This window comes from Amblyraja radiata, chromosome 12 (genome assembly GCF_010909765.2).
Source record: "Amblyraja radiata isolate CabotCenter1 chromosome 12, sAmbRad1.1.pri, whole genome shotgun sequence".
Classification (NCBI taxonomy): Eukaryota; Metazoa; Chordata; class Chondrichthyes; order Rajiformes; family Rajidae; genus Amblyraja; species Amblyraja radiata.
The window spans coordinates 41,839,372-41,858,029 of NC_045967.1; the positions used below are offsets into that span (position 1 = coordinate 41,839,372).

The 18,658-nt window shown below is 41.8% G+C and overlaps 1 protein-coding gene across 5 annotated transcripts in view; it reads right to left on the bottom strand.

Annotated features, from left to right (window-relative positions):
- dlg3 (discs large MAGUK scaffold protein 3) overlaps window positions 1-18,658 on the bottom strand; it is a 418,354-nt gene that overhangs the window by 305,364 nt on the left and 94,332 nt on the right. For 4 of the 5 annotated variants that reach the window (XM_033030629.1, XM_033030627.1, XM_033030625.1 and 1 more), the window contains exon 5: window positions 14,790-14,954. In XM_033030629.1, coding sequence (XP_032886520.1) covers window positions 14,790-14,954 — 165 coding nt within the window. The remainder of the gene's footprint in view (window positions 1-14,789; window positions 14,955-18,658) is intronic. The other variant, XM_033030626.1, reaches the window with a different exon arrangement.

Here is an 18,658-nt window from a genome sequence, read left to right on the forward strand (position 1 = left end):
AGGCATCATTATTACAAACACTGGGCATAAACTACCTGGGAATGTTAAGTGCATTCTATGGCCTTAAGTCATATTGTTCTGGGTTATATCACCAGCATGTTAGACTACAAATTGACAACACCACCGTGGTAGCATATATCAACCATATGGGTTGATATATGATCTCAACTCCTTCTACACCAGATTTGAAAAGGACAACAGCACCCAGCTAGAATCAATCGTCTCCACACTCAGACCTGATGACTCCGGCCTCAACATCAACACATCAGAGGTGGTGAGAGCCCTCAAAAGGACTAAAAAGAACACAGCTCCAGGGCCAGACAACATCTGTGGGCGGACCCTATGGCACTGTGCTGAGCAGCTGGGAGGTGTGTTCCAGCATCTGTTCCAGGGCTCTTTGACCAGCAGCACAGTCCCCGCGATGTGGAAAAACTCAACAGTGATTCCCATCCCAAAGAAGGGCACCACCAAGGTCCTGAATGACCTTAGACCGGTGGCTCTCACCTCCCTGGTCATGAAGGCCATGGAGAGGATCATCAAGGAGCACATCACCAAGGCAACTGGCTCGATGATGGATCCATTGCAGTTTGCTTACCAGGCTGGTAGGGGTGTCGATGACGCAAAAATATTCATCTTAAACACCATCCATAAGCATCTGGAAATCCCCAAGACCATAGCCAGACTTTTGTTTGCAGACTTCTCATCAGCATTCAACACCATGCAACCACATATTTTGGGTGAGAAGCTCATCACCCGATTCCACCTCAACCACCAACTCACTTTGTGGATTGTAGACTTCCTCACCAACAGATCACAGAGGGTGTTGGTGAACCACACCTTGTCCGACACCCTCATCACCTTCACTGGCTTTCCACAAGGCTGTGTCCTCTCCCCACTTCTCTTCATTCTCTACACTGATGACTGCAGATCCACCCAGCCAAACTGCCACTTTGTAAAATTTGCTGATGACACAGTCCTCCTGTCTCTGCTTCCCAGCCATACACAACACCACAGCTCAGCCCTGCAGGACTTTATAGTATGGTGTGAAATGTCTTGTCTTGAGCTAAATATAAGCAAAACCAAGGACATGATTGCGACCTTTTCCCCCCAACAGAGACAGATGGCTGAGGCAGCCACCACTATCATCCAGCAGGAGCCAGTGGAGATAGTGGAGGTATACAAATACCTGGGAACAGCCTTCGACAACCTGCTAAGGTTTTCCTCTAACACAGAGGAAATCCTTAAAAAGTGCCATCAGAGACAGTACCTACTCAGGAAGCTGAAGTCATTTGGGATTAACAAAGACATTCTCACCACATTCTACTACGCATTCATTGAAAATGTAATAACCTTCTCTTTCACTAGCTGGTTCCACTCCATCACCCTGCAAAACAGAAACCGCCTGTTGAATGTGGTTAATGTCTGCTCAAAAATCATTGAGCAGCCCGTCCGAACTCTCACTGCCCTATGCGACCAACAGTCTGTAAAGTTAACACGCAGGATTCTTCAGGACCCCTCTCACATCCTGTTTCCTGAGTTTGAGTGGCTCCCCTCAGGACGCAGACTCCGCCGTCCGGGTTGCCGGACACAGAGGAGGAAGGCAACCTTCATCCCCAGGGCTGTCCAGCTTCTTAATGCTGATCACTGACTCATGAACATATGAAATGAAATAACCTTTTATATGCACTTTTTAATTGAAGCACTAAGGAAGCACTTTAAAACTATTACTATGTGTTGAATGTTGATATGCGGTGTGTGTTGTGTGATTGTGCAGTGTGTCTGTGAGATGCGTGTGTTGTGTGATTGTGCAGTGTGTCTGTGAAATGCGTGTGTTGTGTGATTGTGCAGTATGTGTGCTGCTTATGTTTGTTGATTGTGTCCCTCTTTTTTTTTAAAAAAGCTACTGTAATGCGCCTTTTTAAATTGCCCCTCGGGGACGAATAAAGTGCTTTGAATTGAATTGAATTGAAACAAATCGACATCATGTGACAATCTGGCCAACACAATTTGGCAATAGGGTATCCAGAGAGATATTTGGATATCAGCTACCTACTTACCAGGTAAACTAAATTTAGTGGCAGACAACAGGTCACGCAAATTCAATGAAAACACTGAATGGATGTTGGATAAAAATGTATTTGCTGAAATTACAGCACGGTATGGAACACCAGATATCGACCTATTCGCATTCAGGCTCACACCAGTTATCGAATTATGTTCATGGGAACCAGAACCTGGGGCAGTGGCAACAGATGCATTTTCGCTGCATTGGGGGATATTGTTTATTTATGCATTCCCTCCTTTCTGCCTCATCAGTCGAGTATTAAGGAAAATACTGCAAGACTCCGCGTCTGGTATTTTGATAGTACCCGATTGGCCTACTCAACCATGGGTCCCGGTGATACTCGACATGGTATTAGAACCATGCATCACCATCCATCATAGACTTAATTTACTGGTTCATCCTGCAACAAGGGGAAGTTACCCATGTCATAATTATATAAACCTATTAATTTGTAGAGTTTGAAAGCACCTCTACTACACCTGGGACTGACGGACCGAACAGTGGATATTATTTCAGCGGCCCACAGACAGTCCACCAAAAAACAGTACTTGGTGTCATCAAGAAATGGGAAAAGTACTGTCACAACAATAACATCACCCACAGATCTATGAACATCCCGTCTGTTCTGGAATTCCTGGCAAGCCTCCATTACGATGAGAGGCTCAGTCATAGTGCCATCAACTGCGCCAGAAGTGCTCTGTCAACATACCTGTGGCAAGGAACAGAGCGGCATTCTGTTGGGACACACCCTGGTAACCAAACTCATGAGGGGCATTTTTAATGTTAATCCCCCAAGAACCAGGTACTCCCAAATATGGGATGTGAGCATTGTACTGACCATGTTAAGAAACTGGTCTCCAGCTACAGCTCTGTCCCTACAGAAACTGACTATGAAAACAGTCATGCTGATGGCCTTGGTCATGGCACAAAGGGTCCAGTCGCTACAGAAACTAAGGCTGGACAACATGACTATTTCATCTGGAAATTTAACTTTTCACATCAATGAATTAGTCAAACAGAACAGACAGGGGTCAGCAGGCCTAAAAACAGAATTCAGAGCCTACCCGACAGATGATCGTCTCTGTATTGTAACACACTTACTATTATATATGGAGTATACTAAGATCATCAGAGGCAAAGAAATGTCACTTTTAATCAGCTACAAACAGCCACTCAAAAAAGTGACAGTCCAGACCATCTCTAGATGGCTAAAACAGGTCCTAATAAAGGCTGGAGTAGACACTAGCATTTTTAAATCTCACTCCACCAGGGCTGCAGCTACATCGGCAGCTATGAAGTTGGATGTTCCTATGGACCAAATCCTCAAGACACCAGGATGGTCAACGGAGAAAACTTTCCAACGATTTTATAACAAACCAGTCATTGAACCTGGAACATTTGCAGAAACAATTTAAAGTTCTGTAATATAATTTTACCCCATAAATAGGGGCTATAATTTGGTGTTAATATATTTATCGTTGGGTTTTCAATATCGTATTGATGTCTAATGATGTTAACACTATTCTCCCCATAATCAAGGCAGATGTGATGCATGAACCCGTTTCCACGGCATGAAATCACAGAGCTTTAAAATCTTCACGTAGTCACTCACGTGACTCCGAAGTAAAATAGTGAGATTAAACGAGAATTTACCAGTTTGAAGTTTGATCGTTATTTTATGAGGAGTAACATTGAGGGATTACGTGCCCTCCGCTCCCACCCTTGATCATATACTCAACTGGTATATCTTCTCTAATCTTACGTTTAGTCATTACAGTTATCTGTGATTTCACACCGCTGTTTTGAAGAATGACACGCATGCGTCCTGGTGGGGTTCTTCACGTAATCCCTCAACGTTACTCCTCATAAAATAACGATCAAACTTCAAACTGGTAAGTTCTCGTTTAATCTCACTATTTTATACACCGTTATATTTCTAATTTTTCCTTTTCCATGGGAAGTCTTTAATATGAAGCAGATTTCTGCATACAGGCTCCGTCAGATTATTTAACTTTCAACAATCACAAATGGGAGGCTTTCAGCAATTGTAACCTGCTCTTACTTAAATACCCCAGAAAAGTCCACAAAATAATTCAAGAATAGGGTCCACCAGTTTGCCTGCAGGTGGAGGGAAGGGCGAGTCTTACTTTGAGGAAGGGGATAAAGATCCAGGAAAAGAGAGACTACTTTTCATGGGAAAACTATTTTGTTTTACCTGGTTCAACAAAATTAAAATTTCTGACATAGAAACATAGAAAATAGGTGCAGAAATAGGCCATTCGGCCCTTCGAGCCTGCACCGCCATTCAATATGATCATGGCTGATCATCCAACTCAGTATCCTGTACCTGCCTTCTCTCCATACCATCTGATCCCTTTAGCCACAAGGGCCACATCTAACTCCCTCTTAAACATAGCCAATGAACTGGCCTCAACTACCTTCTGTGGCAGAGAATTCCAGAGATTCACCACTCTCTGTGTGAAAAATGTTTTCCTCATCTCGGTCCTAAAAGATTTCCCCCTTATCCTTAAACTGTGACCCCTTGTTCTGGACTTCCCCAACATCGGGAACAATCTTCCTGCATCTAGCCTGTCCAACCCCTATCCTTTTGGACTACTTCTTCCTTCCTGGCAAGATTACCAAGTTAATTTTCCTGCTCATACTCTTTGGTAAAATCCACTCTGGGTCTGTTAACTACCTGTCAGTGAGCTTCCTTGTGTATCTGTAGCATTTGTAAATGAGTGGAATGGTTAATTCAAATTAAGCCTGCTCTTTATGCAATTTTAACAATTACAGGTTTTACTGCAATATTTGGAAGTGACAAGTTTGGGCACTTTGCTGCTATTTATCATGACTAGAGCCAGAATTTTGCCATAAATGCCATGTGCCTTTTCATGCCTTTTTTTGATGATTTCAACAGGATTTTTCATGATCGAGTGTCTAAATCAGCGTTTTTTGCCGTCTTGCTAAAAGGTAGTGCTATTTTCTCCAGTTGTACCATGATTACAATGATGTTTTCTATGTTAACACATTAATATTAATGTTATTATTGATGTGTTAACATAGTATAACTTACAAGAAAGCTTCCACCACCAGGGCGAAACCGGGGACGCCATTGTCGGTCGTTCATTCGTTCGTGCCGCTGCCCGCTGGTTCAATCTTCTCCAAGATTTATTTATGAAAGGACTGCAGATGCGGGAAAAATCGAAGGTACACAAAAAATGCCGGAGAAAATCAGCGGGTGAGGCAGCAACTATGGAGAGAAGGAATTGGCGACATTTCGTGTCGTGACCCTTCTTCAAACTGATGTAGGGTGGGAGGGTGGGGGGGGAGGCGGGGAAAAGAAAGGAAGAGGCGGAGACACTAGGACTTGAAGGAGAGCTGGGAAGGGGAGGAGGGAGAAGACAAGGGCTATCTAAAATTAGAGAAGTCAATGTTGCTACCGCTGGGTGTAGACTACCCTAGCGAAATACCCATGCCTGGCTCCAGTCGCTATTCCGCATTTTCGAGTGGTCTGTACAAGGCAGTCATTGATGCTGGAATTCCACTGTGGAAATTAGAAAACAAACCTCTCAGAGGTTTTTTTTTAGAGAAATAGACCAAACTAGTCATCATTATGGAAAAACTATGTTGACAGCAACTTCAACATTGTTGTGCAGAAAATTAGAGATGAAGGTGCATGCAACAAAATATGGATCTCAATAGATGAGACAACCGATGCTGTGGGGAGATATGTTGCCAATGTTGTCATCAGTACACTGGAGGCAGGTCAACCATCAAAGGAGTATTTGTTGTTATCGGAAATATTGGAGAAGTCAAACAGCTCAACTATTGCTCAGTTGTTTACATCTTCACTTGCTGTACTTTAGCCAGAAGGTATAAAACACGCAAATGTTCTTTTGTTTGTGACTTAAAGTTTTATTCCCCAAAATGTTGCATTTGACATGCTTAGCTCAAGGACTTCATAGAATTGTCAAGCACATACGTAGCTTGTTTCCAAATGTCATTCGCCTAGTTTCATCTGAGACACTACAACCTCTTTCTCAAAGCACCTTCACGTGTGCAGTTCAAGGAAATGGCACCCGAGATTCCATTACCTCCTCAGCCCGTTTTGACCAGGTGGGGTACATGGCTCTCTGCTGTACTCTACTATGCTGCAAATTTTGAAAAGATAAAATAAATCGTCAACTGTTTTGAAGAAGAAGAATCTGCTGCAGTCAGGATCGTCAGTGAAACAATGCAGAAGAAGTCCCTCCAGCGCGATCTTGTGTTTATTGCTTCCAATTTTGCAAACTTCCCACAAGTTATCACTTCCCTTGAAAAATGTGGCGAAACATTAGTGAATAACTTGCAGGTTTTCAACGAACTGACGATATTCATAACGTTCCTGGCGATGTAGGTAAAGACAAACAAGGAAAATATGAGAGAGTGATTTTAGCTAACAAAGAAAGATCTTGAAGAAATAGAAAACATAGCCAAAGTTCCCAAAGGTAGTTGTAATGATAGATATCAACATGAATATAGAGTATGTAGCTTGTTTCAGGTATGCACCAGTGACCTCAGCTGAGGTAGTAAGACATTTTTCATAACTGAAGCATATTCTGTATGACAGATGGCATAGTTTAACACCAGATTATTTGAAAAACATGCTAGTAATTATGTGCAACCAGACAACGTGGTCATTTAATGTAGTATACTGTAATATTATTATTTTTAACCATATTTTGGTGGTAGAAATAACTGCTTTTATGCCTTTTTTTGTCAATAAATGCCTTTTTCGTACCTTTTTTGTAATTTTATTATGGCTTTTTGCCTGCCTATTTCAGAGTTTTTTAATGCCGTAACATCCTGGCTCTAACTTCCGTCTTCACTGAGAAAACCATTGTCAGGAAGGGGTAGAACTTTTCTATTTAAAGTAATTGTGTAGATGGCAATCGTCTCCCAAACCCAGACCTCATTGCAGCAAGCATTAATATTCTTAAAATCAAATCAGAATGCCAATATTGAGATAGATTTATAGATAGATAAATAGATAAATGTAACAAATAGAATGTGTACAGCCATGGAACACTCTGGCCATAATATGGTTAAAGGGAAACAAGACAGCAGCATTCATATATAGTAGCCATTCATCTCAGCTCTGAGACACTACAACCTCAGCAGATAGAAGGTGTCAATTATTTCCTTCAAACATACAGTTACACTTTTCATCAACTCGTTACACCGTTTATATATTATCCACCGTTTTTACATCGAGTATCAATGCTTATACTGCGTAATCACATCTGGACCTCTAGGTTAGAAACATATGCTTTGGTCATTCCGATCCATTCTCAGTGCCTTCAGCAACCAATAACAGTTTGCATTTGCTTTATGCTGTTGATATACAGAACATCCCAAATTGCTTTACAGGAATGTTAGCAATTTAGCAAAATTTGAGACATAAATAGATATTAGGGTTGCAAGAACACACAGATCTTGAACGGTTGCACTAAGTTCCAGAGATGGTGTGGCTGAGACCATGGAGTGATTGGACAAAGTGATTGGAAATATTAATTGGAATCGTTAAGTATTTTTCTCTCTCCACAGATACTGTCTGAACTGCTAAGTTTTTCAAGCAATTTATATTTTTATTACAGATTTCCAGCATCCAAAGTATTTTACTTATCATGAAATAATAAATGAGCACTGTGCCCTTTCCAGACCCGATGATGCCGCATTCTGTTTAATCAAGTGCACTTGATTGGCAGTAATTGGCATCAGGGCAAAGGAATTCTAGGGTTATGCAAATGCATGTCCATTAAAACCCACACCTACTCATGCCATTCATTTGCTAATACCTTTACTCGCCTCTCAGACTACCATAATCTACCTGAGCAGTATCTCTTTATTGTTTTGAAAAGTCTCAAATGCAGGTTTAAAAGCCCACATCTTATGGTCTTATCTAAAATGTGCTAATTAATTCATGAGTGACGTAGACCCTGACTTTATTTTTTTTATGTTGCAAGGAAACCAATCTGTTAATTCTTTCAGAAAAACAATTGGATTGCTATCCTTTTAAGGTTTCAGCTAATTTTCAATCAATCCACTGTCATGTCATCACATATTCTTCCTGGCAACATGTGAGGAAATAATATTTGCCATAAATCCTGAAATTTACTCTCTAACCTGCATTTGCTGTTCTTGTCACTGTCCAGATGATGCATCTATGGTTTTAGATTATTTTCTACCTACTATTATGAGTTGGCTGTTGTTCTGCAAATAACATTCCTGCCTTTAAACTGGAAGGCTGTGGATTAAAGTCTAACTGTTGAACAGGCTGATTCTCCTGTGCAATGCTGAGGCAGGCCTACACTGTTAAAGGAAATGCCTGCCATAGACTCTAATTTCTATCAAATGTAAAGAACAAAAATTTAGCAAGCCGGGGGAATTGTGAGAGGATGATTTAATTCTAAAATCAGGTCAAAAGTTTCACTGTTAGAATTTCTTAACCTTAGTTTGCGTAGTCATAGTGGGAAATAAGTTGCCATCTGTCTCATAAATAATTTGGTGGCTAGCTAGAACTAGCTCCCCGAAATTACTGTCAACTGACATCCCAATAGCAAAAGATGTTTTAACACAAGGTTTTATTTAACACTTAACGAGATGGCAGCAGATTAAGTTGGAGCATGAAGAATACAAGAACAGGCTTAAACATAAAAAGGCAGAGAAATGCTGTTTTAGTCATTGATATCGCATTGTGTGTAAGTCTAATGTTGCTTGTGAAAGCTGCATAAGGAACTTCAAACACCAAGTTCACAGAACAGCAATGTTGCATTTTCCTGTAGAATCCTAACTTGAAACTGACATTGCCAGCTTGAAAGGAATGTTCCCTATTGATGTTTGGCAAATCCTCAGTATGACGCACTCAAGGGCAAACTTTGATGTCGGCTCTTAAATGGACCAATCGCACTTTAATCAAGTCTGTTCAGACTCTGAAGAAGGGTCTCGACTGAAAACGTCACCCATTCCTTCTATCCAGAGATGTTGCCTGGCTCGCTGAGTTACCCCAGCGTTTTGTGTCCACCCGCACTTTAATCAACACTCCTCCAGCTACAGGCAAGTATTACTGCTGAATAAATTGATATTGCAATGGTGTAAGAGGGTGGAAAAGTGATCCCAAGGAGGCTAAAGGGAAAGGTTGGTGGCGAAGAACATCTACATGAGATATTTTATTTGTTCAAGAAATTTATCGCTGCTGTGAAACTATATTTCATGAATTTAAATGATTTTTTTTTAAAGAGGCGACAAGGAGGATTAACACTGACAGGTGATTGACATGAACTTTAGCAAGGTCTTTGACAAGGTTCCACATGATATAGCAAGGCCTTTGACAAGGTTCCACATGATAGGCATGATGGTATGGAAGTTCACTTCACTTGGCATCCAAGGTGAACCAGCCAATGGGATAAAAATATTGGCATGGTGATAGGAATCAAAGGGTGGTAATGGAGTTTTTCCCCAGATTGGATGCTTGTGACCAATGCTATGCCGCAGTGATCGATGCTGGGTCCACTGCTGTTTGACATTTCTATTAATAATTTGGATGAGATTGTAGTTGGCAGGATTGGTAAGTTTGGAAATGACATGAAAATTGGCGATGCACTGGACAATGAAGGTTATCTAAAATTAGTAAAGTATCAAGATCAACTGGGAAAGTGAGTCTCGGAATGGCAGATGAAATTTCATTTTGACGGGGACAAGTGCTACATTTTGGTAAGCTAAACGAGGGCAAAACAGAAAGACAGAGTTACAAAGTAGTGACATGGGTAGACAGGAGGATGAAAAAGATATTTGGCCACGCTTGCCTTAAATAAGTCAGGGCAATGAGTACAAAAGTTTGGATGTCAAGTTACAGATGTGCAAATGGTAGGAGTTTCTTCCCAGAGGCCATTAGGACTGTAAACTCCCTCACCAGGGACTAACGTTTACTGTACCACTCTACTATTTTTTTTTTATGTGCTGTTTTTTTCCCTTTTTCCTTCCGCCCACAACATTTAATATGTAAAATAATATGTGATTCTGTTCCATTCTGTTTGTAGTTTGTTTGGATGTTTGTTTGCTTGTCTTTTTGCACAAAGTCTGCGAGCATTGCCACTTTTCATTTCACTGCACATCTCGTACGTGTATGTGACGAATAAACTTGACTTGACTTGATGGTAAGTGATACCAGAGATGGAGCGTTAAACACTAAAAACACTAAACACTAAAAACACTAAACCAAAGGGAGTCTAAAGAAGGGTCTCTACCCGAAACGTCACCCAATTTCTTCTATCCAGAGATGCTGTCTGCTCCATGGAGTTCCCCCGCACAATTAAAGCATGGAATAGTCTTCACCCTACCATAGTTACCCAACCAGACGCAACTAAATTTAAGGTAGCTATTTTTTCTCCAAGAACCCTTTTTTTCTTAAGTCCACCCTCCACCACCTCCAGTTTAAATTCCATTTGGAATATTTTTGGAGGACCAGAAAACCAAGAAGCAAGAGTTACTCCAGGAAGTTACTCCAGCTCCAGGGAGTGATTCTGCGTTGAGTTTCAACGGTCACGGCGAGGCAGCGACCGGACAGCAATGGCGGCCAGATCTCCCACACTGCAAAGGGAGGGAGAAAGCGGCCGGCGCCGACCAGTGGCCGTGGCAGTGCGCATGTGCAGGGCGACCGATGATGTGCTGGCCGTGGCAGTGTGCATGTGCAGGGGACCGATGATGTGCTGGCCGTGGCAGTGTGCATGTGCAAGGCGGCCGGCCGTGCCAGCGGATGAGGAGAGGCCGGAGAGCGGAGACCCGGACACAGATGGCAGGCGGAGACAGGGAGTGACAGAGAGAGAGAGATAGAGAGGGGGGCCAAGCCGGGCAAAATTACAGGGCTTGCTTTTAGGTTGCCCGGCGGGACTTTAGGTGGACATTGGCAACAGGGCAACCGTTAATTTCAAGCCCATCATTTATTTATTTGCCTCTGTACTGAACAATTTGAGATTTATAATTTTAAAAAATCGTCTGTGGTTAAAATGCACATTGTCAGATTTTATTAAAGGGTGTTTTTATACATTTTGGTTTCACCATGTAGAAATTACAGCTGTGTTTATACATAGTCCCCCCATTTCAGGGCACCATAATGTTAGGGACTCAGGGCTTCGCAGGCATTTGTAATTGCTCAGATGTGTTTAATTGCCTCCTAAATGCAGGTGTAAGGGAGCTCTCAGCACCTAGTCTTTCCTTCAGTCTTTCCATCACCTTTGGAAATTTTTATTGGTGTTTATCAACATGAGGACCAAAGTTGTGCCAATGAAAGTCAAAGAAGCCATTATGAGACTAAGAAACAAGAATAAAACTGTTAAGAGACATTAGCCAAACCTTGGGCTTACCAAAATCAACTGTTTGGAACAATATTAAGAAGAAAGAAAGCACTGGTGAGCTTACTAATTGCAAACGGACTGGCAGGCCAAGGAAGACCTCCACAGCTGATGACAGAAGAATTTTCTCTATAATAAAGAAAAATCCCCAAACACCTGAACACCTGTCCGACAGATCAGAAACACTCTTCAGAAGATAGGTGTGGATTTGTCAATGACCACTGCCCATAGAAGACTTTATGAACAGAAATACAGAGGCTACACTATATGATGCAAACCACTGGTTAGCCACAAAAATAGGATGGGCACTGTACTTTTAAAAGTCACATCTAGGATGTTTTGACCAATGCAGATGATCATACAGATCATTGTGGACTTCTTTATTGCTGCATATTTCTACCCTAAAGAATATTGCTGATGCAATCACAGTCAGGGATGTTGCTGTATGTCACCTAACCTATTTAAGCCTTAATTTATGTTGGGTTAATGTGTTCTGTCAGCAGATGGTTGTAAAAGACAATAGTGCAGTAGCTAATTGGTAAGTTCCTGACTTTGAATATTAAATTCTACAGTTTTTAAATAAAGAACAAATGTAAGGCCATGAATATTATGGATTTACATACATGAGAACAGTACATACACAGAACTATGGGACATTTATGACTTTAGAGGAAAATCATTGAGACTACAGTGTGGCACAGTGGTGCAGTGGTTGAGCTGCTGCTTCACAACGCCAGAGATCCAGGTACGATCCCAACCTTTGATGCTATCTTTGTGCTGTTTGCACATTTTCCCTGTAACTGCGTGGGTTTCCCTTGGATGCTCCAGTTTCCTCCCACATCCCATGTTGGGGTTTGTAGGTTAATTGGCCTCTGTAAATTGCCCCTAACGTGTAGATGACAACAGCCAATAGGCGCAGGAGTAGGCCATTCGGCCCTTCGAGCCAGTCACCGCCATTCATGGCAGATTATCCACAATCAGAACCCTGTTCTTGCCTTCTCCCCATATCGCTTGAGTCTGCTATCTGTAAGAGGTCTACGAACTCTCTCTTGAAAGCAAACAGAGAATTGGTCTCCATTGCCTTCTGGGGCAGAGAATTCCACAGATTCACAACCCTCTGTGTGAAAATATTTTTCCTCACCTCCGTTCTAAATGGTTTACCCCTTATTCTTAAATTGTGGCCCCTGGTTCTGGACTCCCCCAACATCAGGAACATGTTTCCTGCCTCTAGCGTGTCCAAACCCTTAATAATCTTATATGTTTCAATAAGATATCCTCTCATCCTTCTAAATTCCAGAGTATACAAGCCCAGCTGCTCCATTCTATCAACATATGACGGTCCCGCCATCCCGGGAATTAACCTTGTGAACCTACGCTGTTCTCCCTCAATAGCAAGAATGTCCTTCCTCAAATTTGGAGACCAAAACTGCACACAATACACCAGGTGTGGTCTCACTAGGGCCCTGTACAACTGCAAAAGGACCTCTTTGCTCCTATTCTCAACTTCTCTTGTTATAAAGGCCAAAATGCCATTTGCTTTCTTCACTGCCTGCTGTAACTGCATGCTTACCTACAGTGACTGATGAACAAGGACCCCCAAATCTCATTGTACTTCCCCTTTTCCCAACTTGACACCCATTCAGATAATAATCTGCCTTCCTGTTTTTGCCACCAAAGTGGATAACATCACATTTATCCACATTAAACTGCATCTGCCATGCATCTGCCCAATCACCTAACCTGTCCAAGTCACCCTGCATCCTCATAGCATCCTCCTCACAGTTCACACTGCCACCAGCTTTGTGTCATCTGCAAATTTGCTAATGTTACTTTTAATTCCTTCATTAATATATATTGGAAATAGCTGCGGTCCCAGCATGGAGCCTTGCAGTATCCCACTAGTCACTGCCTGCAATACTGAAAGTGACCCATTAATCCCTGCCCTTTGTTTCCTGTCTGCCAACCAATTTTCTATCCATGTCAGTACCCTACCCCCAATACCTTGTGCTCTAATTTTTGCCCACTAATCTCCTATCAAATGTTTTTTGAAAGTCCAGGTACACTACATCCACTGGCTCTCCCTTGTCCATTTTCCTAGTTACATCCTAAAAAAATGTCCAGAAGATTAGTCAAGCATGATTTCCCCTTCGTAATTCCATGCTGACTCCATCCTGTTATTGCAATCCAAATGTGCTGCTATGTCATCTTTTATAATTCACTCCAGCATCTTCCCCACCACCGATGTCAGGCTAACTGGTCTAAAATTCTCTGTTTTCTCTCTCCAGCCTTTCTTAAAAAGTGGGATAACATTAGCTACCCTCGAATGCACAGGAACTGATCCTGAATCTATAGAACATTGCGAAATGATCACCAATGCGTCCACGATTTCCAGAGCCACTCCCTTAATAGGATAAAATTCCTTAATAGTCAAAAATAGAATAACATAGAACTAGTGTGAACAGGTGATCAATGGTCAGCTTGGATATGATGGGCAGAAGGGCCATTTCCATACTGTATCTCTAAACTAAACTAAACCAAACCAATTTGGGGGTAAATGTTATCCTTTGTTATCATTCCATTAATATATTTTTCTGTACTCTTACCATTAAATTCTTTATTAAGTGCACGACAGCTAAAACAAAGTTAATGAATGTGGATTAAAAATATTCAATACCAATTCTGCATTACAGTTTGTAATCCGGACAATATTGTCTGTTTACAAGATTTCTATGCAAGATTTCTATTATTCTCCCATGCCAAGGTTTGTGAGCCAAGTATCATGTTTGTAATCAGGAAGGTATTTTATTTTAACTATTTCTCATTGGCATGCTTTCATTTTCAATAGCAAAAGATTTTGATTAAACATCACATACTGTAAATTCAAAATAATGCAGGGTTGTATTATCAGATTCAATTTAAATTAGTAAAAACAGTAGTATTTTAAAGACTAAAATGTGGAATAAACTGCAAGTTGCTAACGTGCAGGCATACAGTTAACAATAATGTTTCAAGCTCCATTTATATTGACTGACTAAGGACTGACACTGATGTGCAGCTCAGACAGACCCGATGTAATGACGAATCTTCTCCAATAAACAACACAATTTCACATGGTAGCAATATAACATCCTTCCACTCCATTGGTAAGATTCCTATTTTCAATCACATTTTAGAAAGCAGGTCAAAACTATAATATACCTATTTTATGCATGATTTCCAGTGGTGAAGTGAAACTATATCACACTAAATACATTCTCATATGCCATGTTCCACATTATTCTCTGACTTTTGACAATGCCATATATAATCAGAAATGAATAAATGTTACTGACCTTTGGATAGGATGTATGCACCTGTGATACATAGCCACAAATGTTTCTAACTTCAGACATTCTTTTTTCCTTGATGCGTATGAGCTCTGGCATATCCTTGATGCTATTCTGGTAAAAAGGATAATGATTGATCAGCAGATTGTCTTCATCTTGATGATTATATCTCTGCACAAGAATACAAATACAGGAAATTGATGACTGCATCCAGTAAATACAATACCCATAAAGTAAAAATTAGCCCACACGTTTCTAATCTAAATAGCTCCAGTTAGGATACCAAAATGCATTGGCAAAAATACATTTGAACAAAAACGTTGATATTCAAAAGAAAAAAAATCAGGCCTTCATTTTCCAACTATTGGCTTTAGTTGTCATTACAGCAAAAAGTTGAAACCACCTTCTTAATGCTGTGGATGTAAAATAGTTTTCTTTCTGTCCAATATCTGTGAGAAGAAGAACAAGCTCTTCCGACTTTCACATCTTAGATGGAGCTTTAAAGGAAACACCAGTATTGCAGAGACCTCCAGCTATTTCAGATGTGCTCATCAACCTCAGCACCTGGTATTCTACCGGTGCAGGCACTTGTACAGAATCAGGAGCAAGGAGAGACCACAATGATGCACACAAAGTAGAATCTAACAGAACCAGATACGAGTGATTTAAAAGTAAAAGCTTAATGATTTGAGATCCTTGATCCCATGTGGAGATTGCTAACACAAATATTGTTAGGACGAGATTGCAAATAGGTTGATTACCATATATGCACGAAGATTCATACAGAACACCTTGGAAAGTGTAAGTCTAGGGTCCTTGTATATGCATTGCATGACTTCTATGAGATGTAGTATAAACATATGCATGTTTTAATATCCAGCTCCGTGTCAGCAACACCTCTCTTGACCTTCCAGTATTGCCAAATTGTCTTCCCCTGGCACATAGTTGAGACTAAACCAGAATGCTTGCAACCATGGAGTCATATTTGAGCTTGCCATGAGCTTCCGATAACATATTCAAGTGTCCATGTCATCACCATGTCCATTCCACCTCTTGATCCAACTCCTTTCCTGGCTTATACTGGATCGTCTTCTTCCAAGCTTTCATCCATTTGTTTCCTTTAGATAACTTTCTGCTCAGTTTAGATGAACTAACACACAGTTGACCAAATCTCAATTCTCATCAAGTCCTCAATTTAAAAAAAAATATCCTGTTTTTTCAAAGCCCATCATGGCTGAAATCTCTTCTAGCTCTTGAACTTTCTGCTATATGTGGGCTCTTCCAATACTGGCCTTAAATTCACACTGGATTTTATTTGCTTCATAATTGACAGATGTGCTTTCATCTAAACCCAACAAACATCATCCTATATCACTTGCATCACACTGTTTACATCATATTCCTTCTAAACTATCACTTGGACAATTTTTGGTCAGATATGCAGTTCAGTATCAGTTTTAATAACGTTCCTTGTAATGCTTTATTAGATTAGGAATGTTATATTGATATCAATTTTTATTGTTGCCATAGTAAGGAGCTTGATCTGTACACACAGAAAGCTCTCTGAACAATCTTAGTCTTGTCAGCTGCTGAAAATATCAAAAAAAAAAAAAAGTGGGACCAGAGTGAGCAATGACACTATGTAATTAGATCCTCGTGGCCTACCAGCGGGCTTGGAGCGCCGTTTCCTGGCGGGGACCGCCCAGCACCTCGGCCTCGGCGGCGGCACAGCGTTGGAGCGCTGGAGCGGAGCGGAGTGGAGCGGGCGATGCCTTGCCTGGGTCGCCGCGCTGGAGCGACGCGCTGGAGCGATGCGCTGGAGCTCTGGCGAGCTGGACCGCCGAGAGCAACATCTCCGGGCTGCGGGTTCTGCGGAGCGGCGGCAGTGCGGCGAGGTGGCGGTGTGGAGAGGCGGCGCCGACTTTTTCATCGGGAGCCTGGGAGCTCCAAACCGCCGCGGCATTGTCGGCTTCGGCAGCCGCGGGCTTCAACCAGGAAGCGGCCGTTCCAGGTGGCCCAGCCGCCGAAAGGACTCTCCCGACGCCGGGGCAAGACCACCCGGTGAGAACGGCCAGGGACATCGGGCCTCCGTAGAGGCAATTGCGGTGGCCTCAATAGGCCTGACTTTGGGGTGAACATGGGGTGGGGACTGGACATTGTGCCTTCCTCCACAGTGCTATCCACTGTGGGGGGATGATTTTTTTTTGTCTAATTGTAGCCCTGTAGGTCTGTGTCCAAGATGGCTGCCGTGAAGGGAGAGTGGACGCTGGCGCGCTTTGGCTGCGGCTGCTCTCTCTTCACACTGTGTTTTTGAGTTTCTGTTTTTGGATTGAATTCTGTTTTTAATTTGTGTCTCTGTGATGTCTTTATTACTTGTTATATTCCAATTATATGTTTTTATTCTGATTACTATGTAAGGTGTCCTTGAGATGTCTGAAAGGCGCCCATTAAATAAAATGTATTATTATTATAGATCAGGTGCCTGCACTCATGCAGCAAGCTTATCTGCAACCATGTGCTGTCCCACTAAAGCCTATGGAACTTTGTTGTCTAGTCCTGGTGTTCAGGTACAAGATGTAATATATATCAGTCTGAAGAGGGTTCCCAATGTGAAAAGTTGTCTGTCAATTTCTCTCAATAGATGCTGTCTGACCTGCTGAGTTCCTCCAGCACTTTGTGTTTTGCTCAAGATTCCATGATCTGCTGTTACTTGTGCCTTTAAATCCATGTAATAATTCAATATTATTTTAGTCAACTGGTGGTTCATTTTGTGTAGGAAGGGACTGCAGATGCTGGTTTGAACCAAAGTTAGAGACAAAATGCTGGAGTAACACAGCAGGACAGGCAGCATCTATGGAGAGAAGGAATGGGTGACGTTTTGGGTCGAGACCCTTCTTCAGACTAGAGTCTGAGGAAAGGGAAACGAGAGATATAGATGATAACGTAGAGCGATATATAGAGAGATATCTCTCTACATCACCATATACATCACTCGTTTCCCTTTCCCCAGACTCTAGTCTGAAGAAGGGTCTCGACCCAAAACATCGCCCATTCCTTCTCTCCAGAGATGTTGCCTGTTAAGTTACTCCAGCATTTTGTGGCTATCTGATGGGTCATTTTGATCCATTAAAATCACAGATACAACTTCCAACAATGTTTCTTCTTTTTGGGGCATATTTCACTCAGAAGCTGAAAGGAATCCTCCCTCTCTCAATACTGATATTATATGTCACAGTCTAAAAATGCTATATTAGTGATAATAATTATATTTATATATGGTTTAGAACCACAATGTGCAGCAAAATAGTCAACAATTAATGTGCTCTACTCCAGATCACTTTGCAAATAATTAATGGTCAGGATCTCATCTCAGATAGTGTGTAAACTAACTATTCTGGAGTAGTTATCTCATGTGGCTGATTATTACCAGCTCTTCTAGATGATGGTTGCACAGTGGTGCAGTTTGCAGAACTGCTGCCTCATAGTGCCAGTGACCAGGGTTTGATCCTGACCTTGGGTGCTGTCTGTGTGGTTTGCATGTTCTCTCTGTGATCGTGTGGGTTTCAACTGGGTGCTCTAGTTTCCTCCCACATCCCAAAGATGTGCGTGTTTGTAGATGAATTGGCCTCTGTAAATTGTCTCCTAGTGTGTAGGGAGTGGATGCTGAAGTGGGATAACATGAAACTAGTGTGAAAGGGTGATCGATGATCAGCGTGGGCTCGGTGGGCTGAATGCCTGTTTCCATGCTGTATCTCTAAACCAAATGCTTTCTTAACTTTGATACTGCCGGAACACTTGGTTCTGTCCACTCAACGCGCGGTTGCGAGGGGGGAGGGGCAGCCTGCGGCTTCACACACACACTAACCACCTCACAT